The 9,648-nt window shown below is 31.4% G+C and overlaps 1 protein-coding gene across 2 annotated transcripts; it reads right to left on the reverse strand.

Annotated features, from left to right (window-relative positions):
* Nucleotides 1–1,233: 1,233 nt before the first annotated feature.
* On the reverse strand, nt 1,234–8,829 carry LOC131943169 (drebrin-like protein B). 2 transcript variants are annotated; one of them, XM_059303180.1, is made up of 14 exons: nt 8,685–8,829; nt 7,619–7,674; nt 7,311–7,423; nt 6,812–6,886; nt 6,559–6,699; nt 6,269–6,346; nt 6,005–6,091; nt 5,448–5,567; nt 4,321–4,401; nt 3,975–4,081; nt 3,527–3,665; nt 3,127–3,325; nt 2,457–2,687; nt 1,234–2,013 (listed from the first exon to the last, which is right to left on the reverse strand). In XM_059303180.1, exons 1-14 carry the CDS (start codon nt 8,765–8,767, stop codon nt 1,874–1,876), a joined length of 1,650 nt encoding a protein of 549 aa, XP_059159163.1. In that variant the 5' UTR covers nt 8,768–8,829; the 3' UTR covers nt 1,234–1,873. The 2 variants fall into 2 exon arrangements, with proteins under 2 accessions (XP_059159163.1, XP_059159164.1); XM_059303181.1 differs by lacking the exon at nt 5,448–5,567.
* Between the last annotated feature and the right edge of the window lie 819 nt (nt 8,830–9,648).

Consider the following 9,648-nt stretch of genomic DNA (forward strand, 5'->3'; position numbering starts at 1 on the left):
CCACACTATCTCTTCATATGCCGGGGTCACAGAAACAAGTGAACTCTACTTCACTTGCCCTATAGACCATCAGATTTGAAGAGGGAACTTTTAGCACTGTCAGATATGGGTGCTCTGACACACAGGATTAGCATAGGTATCAAACTCATGACTTTTGGATTAGCAGTTATGTGTTTAATCAACCAACCATGCTGTTTAATTCTTGTATTGACCATATTGGAAAAAAACACACCTTGAAATGAGAAAAGCTACAATAATCGAGTCTGCTGAATGCATTTATTTAAGAAGTATGATATATAATAAATTACAAGAAGTAAATATTTGGCATATGATAATTTTGATAACATTGTAGTGATGAGATTTTGGAGAAAAGGTGTTTTTATATATGGATGTCACTAACGCCAATGAAAATTAATAAGCATCAATTAATTCTTGCATTAATTATTTCATTTTTTTTACTAATGCACTTAGCCAAGAAACGGCTATTTTTTTTGGATAATTATTTTAACACGTTTTGATGCTTATTGATTTTGGGCATCTAGCATACATTTGTATTCATCAAGTCTACTTCACATAACATTAGTTTAATGAATGTGCATAGCTTTTTGTTCTATACAGTTACAATGGCAGTAATCAACATTATAGTTTAAACAATACTGACATTTGCTGCAACATATTCCTGTTCACAAATGCAATAATGTATTATTTTTTCTTAAAAAATAAAAAAATTTATGAAGATATATTTAATTTTATATTTATTAACATTTTAAAAATTACAATCAAGTTTAATGCTTGAATTATTTTTTAAACAGTAAGTTATACTACACATTAGAACAAAAAAAAACAAAAAATTAAAGAAAGACATTAAGTATATAAAATAAGAACTTTTCCCACTCATGAAGCAGAACGCTACTCCGATAAACTTGCACCAATAATGAACTAAATGATGAAAACTTCTGACTAATAACATCAATGTTTTGATACACAGGAAATACTGATATGTTTGTACATATGTTATTTATTTCAGGATGATTCTTGCTCATGTTATGTTATGTGTGTACCTGTCACCTGACATGTATATCTATTTAAGACAGTTGAATAGTGCATATCAGGTGCTGCTTGTATGATTAAAACTTTGTTATGCATAAGAATATGATTGAAACAAGGAATATTGGAAGCATAAATATATAACAAAAAAAAAATTATTACATAAAAATCTAAAAATGTAAAAAAAAAAATGACACAAGGAACAAAACAAAAAACTTTGAACCCTTCTTCCCAAACAACCTAGAAAATTAAGCTGAAATTAGAGACTTGTATCGATATTTAACAAAATATTCTTAGGCAATGTTCAAACCTAACATGAATTCTATGTTCCATTCACATGTGTACTTTGCCAGAGCAATTTGACAAAATGATCACTGAAAAATCTAACAGTCAGTAACAGCCATGGCTTAAAAATCTTCTAAAAAATTTACTACAATATTCATAGATTTAAACATTTAAAACAAAATACTAAAGTTTGAATCAGGTGACTAAATGATGCCTGTACATAACAGAATGGAACAAGATACTCGATGTCAAACCACAAAATATAAAACCATTGAATTTAATGTTTTCATGGTTCTTTCTTGCTGCCAATAGAATGGCTACAGAAAAACATAATCAGCCCAGCTTTGGTGATTTTTTTTTTTTTACTTTAACCAACTTTCCCCACTTGCAGTCCCCAAACCAGTTTTTTAAATAAAATAATGTATTCAAGCATTGAATAATAATATAGCGCTTTTATACACAGATGATTTCAGATACAACTTCTACACCAACTGAGTTCATACAAATACGTCATATATAAATTTAATTAACGAAAAATCCATTAGTCGATTATCTCCACATAATTAGCAGGAAACATTCCATAAGAGCCATCAGGGGCAAAGCCTTGCCACCAGCCACTGTCTATGAATTCAATGTTTGTGATAATTTGGTCAGGGTCAAAGCTGATCTCTGTGTCGTCACCTGAAAACAGAAAGAATTCTTCAAGCTAAAACTCTTTCCAATTTTTAAACTAAATAAACGGCCTCAAAGATGATGCTAATTATAACACAAGTTAAATACTACAAAATTTGTAAAACTTAAAAAATTTTTTTTAAAAACTTGGGTTCAAATCCAATAAAAAGTTTTAAAATTTAAAGGGAATTCATTTTAAAACTTAGATAAATACTCCATTTTTAAAACTTAAATTCATTTTGAAACTTAAAATAAAAATATTATATATTTAAAATAAAAAAAAACAATTAAAACAATCATTATTTTTATAGAACATCTTGCAATAAATTAGCATGATTTAGTAGCCTACATGCCAGATGGTTTCTATGATAAATTTAATTTAAAGTTTGGGGGTTATACATGTAAACGACTTTACCACAACAACTTGAATGATATGACACAATAAGACTCACTAGCTTGGTAATCATATAATGCCCGGGCACATTTGCCTTGGTCTGTTGCAACAGGGGTGGAGGGGATTGTGCGCTCTTGCTCTGTTTCCTGCTCCTCTTCCTGCTCCGTGAAATGCTGAGCTCCGCTGATGCGATGCGACTGGGTCTCAGCATGTTGACCTGCTGCTGAGTAATCTTCATGATATGAGGGCACACGTTTTTCTCTGAACTCAAAATCTTCTGCTGGTGGCTCTACAGTACGAACACACAAAAATAATTCACTTAATTATTTTGTGAATAAAACAATTTAAATGCATACTTTTTTATAACTTGATAACCAAGATTATTTAACTAGAATTTTAAATAACAAGTGACTTTTACAGAGCATTTGTTTTAGACTTGCATATACCATAACCAGGACAGGCACTCAGAAGATTTACACACATTTTGACTCTACTCCACATACAGCTTTTGTTAATAAATTCAGATCCTCAAAAGTTTAAGACGCAGCACAGCTCCGCATCATCAAATCTAACACTGCTCTCATTACCACTTCTAACATACACAACACAGTCCTAATTTCTACTCTAAAGACACACAACACAGTTTCCATTTACAAAATCCATCAGTAATACAACAAAATGATGGGAAAATGTAAGGTTTACATAACCATCTATCTACAGTCACAGACCTTCCCATTCTTGATCGTTGCTTTCTTCAGCATCTGAGTCCTGACGTGGTGGCAAGCTACTGCGCAATAAATCAGGCGTGCGTGATGTGACAGGGGAGGCAACTGGCTCAGGTTCATAAGCTGGCTCTGGCTCAGGTTCGTAAGCTGGTTCAGGCTCATAAGCTGGTTCAGGCTCATAAGCTGGTTCAGGCTCATAAGACTGCAGTGAATAATTGTACAAACATTGAGAAGAGAAAAATTGTACTTCAAAGTAAAAAAAAAATTAAGGAATTTACAAGAAAAATATTTTAAAATAATGCTTATGTATCATACAAAAAAGAATGAATTATAACAAGAAAATCTGCTTTTTTAAGCATGTTTAAATAATTTTTTTAACTAAAAAATTAAAGAAATAACTTACAGGTTCAGGCTCTGGTTCAGGTTCCCTGGCTGGGGGTGGGGGCGGCCCAGCACTTTTCGGCAGTTTAATAGGTTCTCTTCTAGCAGGGGGAGCGGATTCACTGCTTTCTTCCTTGGCTCCAAAGGCAGGCATAATTTTTCTGGAAAGTTGCATTAAACAATTGCGTCTAGCTTTCTATACTATTTTAAATTTTAGAATATAAATATCCAACATGGAATAAAATAAAAGAGCATTTAAATTATTATTAAATTAAGGAATATTTGCATTTCTGTGGCAATTCTTTTTTTTTAATAATAAAAATTTAATAAAACATAAGATGTAATTTTATTCTGCTATTTACAAAAAATGGTTTTTCTAAATGGAATTCTAACTCTTTTCACTTAGAATTTCTCCAACTTGTGATCCATCTATCCCAAGTTTATAAAGATAAAATTTTATTTGAACTTACTTTGGGGGTGGTGGTGCCCTCTGGGGAACTCCGGGCCTCTCCACAGATTTTTGTTTAAAGAAATCTCTAGCACTGGTGGTAGTGGAAGAGACCATCTGAGCTGCCTCCTAAATTGGTAGTATAAAATTGGGTTAAGCCATATGTTTGATAACAAGTAAATCATGGCTCGTTCACACTGGGCAGAAATTAGAAAAAACATTTCATCTACTTTAAATGAAAAAGCAAACAGATTTATTTACTCAGAAAAAGTAGTCCAACTTAATTTAATTTTAGATTACATTTGTATACTTAAAAAAAGAAGATTTTAAAGTGAGTTTTAAACAATGCCAAGAGTCAATTTACATACAGCTGCTCTTTCTTTCCTCAGCTGATCACTGCGGTGCCCACGTTCATTTTCATCCACTAGTGATTCCTTCTGTGTTTCCTCCTAAAAAAACGTACATGGAAATAGGTAATAGTTACTTGGAAAATAATAGCATGAAGTCATTTTACCAAACTTTTAACACTGTGCAAATTTCTTTTATGTCATGCTTTGATAACAAACACCTATTGATTGTAAGAATTTGGCTTTAAAGCCAAAATGTTTAAAATACATTTTGAAAGCTAAATCTGGGGTCATCCATCATTCTATGTTAATTTATCAGGTGAACTGGATGGGAAACAAAATGCAGGGTTGTGGAAGCAGGGTAAAAACATTGTTATGAGGGTAAATAAAAATTGTACCTGGACTATGAACCTAAGGACAAATATTATGACAACATTTAGTAAAAAAACATTAAACTAAATTAGCGTAAAGTTAATAGATTAACAATACACATAAAGTTTAAATAAATTAAATACTTAATTTTAAAAAGTGCTAAAAAATGTAAATGGCCCATTTTGTTTATAGTCCTATATATATATATATATATATATATATATATATATATATATATATATATATATATATATATATATATATATGAGGGCATCGTCCTTATACTGTTAGAAAAAGTAGTAAAATAGGTTTTATGTATAATTTACTAGATCTATAACAAATGTCAAAAAAAAAGTTTTGCTTCAGTATATCTTTGTTTCACTATTTCTTTCTTTAGAGTGCTCTTTTCTAAAGTATTGGATTGATTTTTTTTTTAAAGCTGAAGACAAACATTGTTCTTTCAAACTGACAGTTTCCAAATTATCAACATTGCATTTTTAAACTGCTTGATAATTTTCAACTGATATTTGTGCTAAATTTGTTTTCAATTTAGCTGAACAAACGGCATTGTGAACTTGAGAAATTATTCCACAAATAGCATGTCCGATGTATATATAAATATAAATAAAAAGATATTTTAAGCACCAAATATTTTTCATACTAGAAAACATTAACTAGCAGAAACGTGAGTTTTACTGAGTGTAGCCTAGATCAAATTTCATGCATAAAACTTTTAATTCAGATCAAGTCACCATAGGCATGCTGCCAATATTTACCCATCTCCTTTTCTCCTGTTCCTTATTTTCCTCTTCAGCTCTCTTCTCCGCTTGCCTCTGCTGGTTCACAGTGCTCATGTGCTGTGAGATCCTTTGTTCACGTTGCCTGGTTTCTTTAGCCTAATCCACAATAAAACGTGAAAGAGAACATGTGCCATGTGTGCATTCATGCGGCTATATCACAGAGTAGGTTTTTGGGTGGTAAAGGGTTAATATAGTTTAGGATAGAGAGGAAAATATAATTGTATACAGTATTCATAGAAATAAATAAATAAAGAATCAGATGTAAAATTCAGAGAAAATAATTTGAGTACATGCAATTTATCAATAGACACTGCATATTACCAGAGATCCTAGTTTCAGAATTATTGACATAAGATGATTTTACTTTACAAATGCTTTGATTTAATAAAATCCTTCAATGTATTAATATACAAAGACTGCTTTTAAACATTATGGTGGAAGTTAAAAAAAAAGGTTTCTATACAAAGAAGAGGTATTGGATTGCTGTGTAAAGGGTTAAAGGAGAAATCAAAAGGGCAACAAACTAATCAAACCTCTCTTTCTTTCCTTTCTTCTTCAGCTTTCTTCCTTTCCTCCTCTAGTCGAATTTTCTCTAGTCTTTGTCTCTCAATTTCATCTTTCTATACATAAGAAATATAAAATTTCGGACCTTAATTTTCATAAAGGCGATTATAATGTTATATACATAAATATTTCTCAATGTTCATTTATGTATGATTTTTGCAGAATATCAAAGACAACACCCAAATCAGTGATGGCTTAGCATTACTTCACAAATAAATTTAAGACATACAAACCTCTGCCTTAGCCCAAAACTGGTCCCTGGACCCAATATTAATTTCTTTAGTTGGAATGATTCTCTGGTAATCTGTGCCCTAAGAAAACAGTATAAAAAACAGTAGTTTAGATTTTGATTGTCCAGATAATATTTACACTTAAATGCTTCTGGTGTAATTGATTTTAAATGTTAAGAGCAATAAGAAAACTGTGCAACTAAAATATAAACATAAAATTAATTCTTAGTGTTTAATGAATACAATGTTATGCATTTAATTAGTCTAAATTAGATAATGAATAATTTAAATACCACAGGGCCTGCTGGCTCAACTGGCTTTGCTTTTTCTTTGTGAAAACTGTAATTTGCACCGGATGATTTTGCAACCTTTTTTGCTATATCATCAGCATCTATGTCCTGTTCTGAGCGTGCAGGGACTGTTATGTGAATGCTCTTTTTAAGGAAGAAAAAAAAAAGGTTAATATGAAGAGTATTAGTGATACAGATTATAAGCATCAATCAACAAAATAAAGACTATTTTTAACACAGAAACACAACAACTCACCCTTAAAAAACTTTGTACATCTTTCAGGTGTGATGTGTATTTGAGCTTAAGATTTTCAGGAACACCTTCTCCTGTCTGATAAATAGAGCATAAAAATCAAAATGTAGTAGACTAACAAATTTAGCTGTTTCAGCTTTATTATACTAGATTCTAACATAATGACACAAATCTGTCTTTCTTAATGCATAGATTCAAATTATATAACAATAAGAACACAGTAGTGTTAAATGTTTAGCTAAACTGATTGTTGGGTGGGTTTTTTTACAGTAAATTTTAAGTCACAAAATGAAAATTTCCATTATTTTATTTATCCATCATTCAAACAAATCAGAATTGACTTAGCGACCATAAGTTTGTAACATTGATTTTAATCAAATAAAATCTGCTAGACCAAACCTATTTTGATTAATCTGCAGCCAACAAAACTGTATTACTAACTGTATTACTGTACTTCTAACTTCAAACAGAACTATGCAGCAAGGTTAAACAAGTTACCTACCCAGTGAATGAGGACATATTTGAAAAGGCCAGTATTGGGATCCTGAATTCTGCAGTAGCCATACAACATTTTGCCACTACTGAGCTCATCTGCCATCTCGTCAATCCCTCCATCTATTTAAAAACAAAATTAAAGAATGAAAACAAATAAAAATAAAGTTTGTTTATAATTTTTTTGTTAAATTATTTCTTTAAAATAACTTTATTTTTTATGTCAGAAAGATATAGAAGTAAAAATACTAAGTAAAGGCAATTTTCTATTGAACAAAATATGAAGCATGATCATGTAAGTTATACTTGAAAACTTACTTCCTGTTTCAATAACTTTTAAAACTGTAGTCTGTCCTTCATATCCAAATAAAGCCCTGAAATTTTAAAAATACCTATGATTTTATACATCAAACATCTCAAATAAACACTCTTAGGCTAATAAACCATAAGCCCAACACTAGCACTTACTTCTGTCAATTTACTAATGGGTAATTTTAGCCTACTTCAAGTAGTACTTGGTTTAGGCCATGGTCTGAGTATTATACTAAGTACCTCCCAGTTACAAAATTTCCTTTTTTTTTGGTAATTTGACAAACCAATTCTAAAACCAGAAAGGGTGAAGGGGTCGATGAATGACATACCTGGCAAAATAACTTCAAGCACACTCATAATATGATATTATTAATAGGTTTTTATATGTTGTTTGTCAATCCAAGTAACTTTAGGTTACATACACTCATTCCTAATATAAATATATTACTTTATTTCTGCAAAGTTTATACACAAATTTTTAAAGACAAACATGAATTTTAAAATGAATTTTTTTTTTTTTCATGAAGTTAGTCAGTTAGTCTGAGTTAGTAGACCACCCTTAATATTGAGAATTTTTTTCCAGTTACAATGACTTTGGACAGAAAGTTAATTAATATATGCTTAACTGACTTAGCTTACTATTGTGTTAAAGACTAGGCCTATTGATAATTTTTTTTATAGGGTCTACTAAATAAATCAATTAAAATATGCCATGCTAAGTTTGATATTTTATTAATTTCATCAATGAAAATCTTAGTAGTTTAGTACTAAATTAGTAGGTTCTGAGTCTTACTCTTGTGTCGTATCTCTTTAGTTATCATTTTGCCATTTTGAGACTAGGCATATAGACGCTACAAGCTACAATTAATCTCTACTTTAGTCATTTAAATCTTAAATTCATAAATTGTCATTTGTTTTGATTGATTTTAGACTTTTTTTTTAGACCAGAGTTTTTGTTTTGTTTGTTAAACTACCGGGTCTGTGTGATCAGCGACTTCAATAATAAACAAAGATATGTTACTGAATTGAAACTGAGAACTAAAACAGACATATACAAAAGTTTAATCATTACCAATTCGTGTCATCTTTATCATCCACAACTTTTTCATACGCTTTTGTTAGCGTATCTTTATTCTTCCTCAAATCAATCGCCATAATTTGGGGGTGTCTTGAATCAAAGGTGGCCAGAAAATATTGCCCAAAATCTAGAGCGATATTTCACAGTGTGATTTTGCATTCATTCAAACTAATTACACATGCTCAGTTGTCATATTTCAAATAAATTCAAGGAGAAAATATTACTATTACTTTAAGTTGTTATTTGCATAAATAATAGCAATAAAGAATTGGAAAAAAATACGTTTTTAATAATAGTGCACACTCGAAACAAATAGCTTATTTGCCAGCATGGTAACCCTGCTTTTCTTAACAATCAGGAAGTGGAAAAATAGAAATAGGGGCTAGGCCTACTGTTAAATGTTCGGTGGCCAGTTAGCCAAGTAAAAAGCTGTTTTCGTAAATGATAACCCTCTTTATAAAGTTTACTACAGTGTTTCTTCCAGACTTTTTTTCTCCGGGGGGGGGGGGGCACTTGAAATCTTCGGGGGGGGGGGCGGTAAACTTTCTTCAGGGGGGGGGGGGGCGGACACTGTTAAAAGTATATATTTTCTATATAAATTATATAAATTTCATTTCGTTCGGGGGGGGGGGGGGGGGGGGCGGTAAAAAATTTTCGGGGGGGGGGGGGGGGGGGGGGGGGGGGGGGGCAAAGAGACCCCCCGAAGAGATGCCTGGAAGAAACTCTGGTTTACTATAGGAAAGTTTTCGTGTATTTTTTTTTTTTAAAAATGTTAGTGTAGTTTTTGGTGGATTATTTTGATTAAATAACAAACTTAATACATTAAAAGCTACTCAAATGTATTTACTGACCATTCAATAAATATTTTATTTAAAAGTACAAATTGTAGGGGTTGGGGATGGGAGGGGAAGAAGGGAGGGAGTCACACTCCTACTTTGTAAACGCATGTTAGAGTCGG

The sequence above is a fragment of the Physella acuta genome, unplaced genomic scaffold (assembly GCF_028476545.2).
Source record: "Physella acuta isolate Inbredline_101_S28 unplaced genomic scaffold, ASM2847654v3 ptg000444l, whole genome shotgun sequence".
In the NCBI taxonomy this organism is placed as follows: domain Eukaryota; kingdom Metazoa; phylum Mollusca; class Gastropoda; family Physidae; genus Physella; species Physella acuta.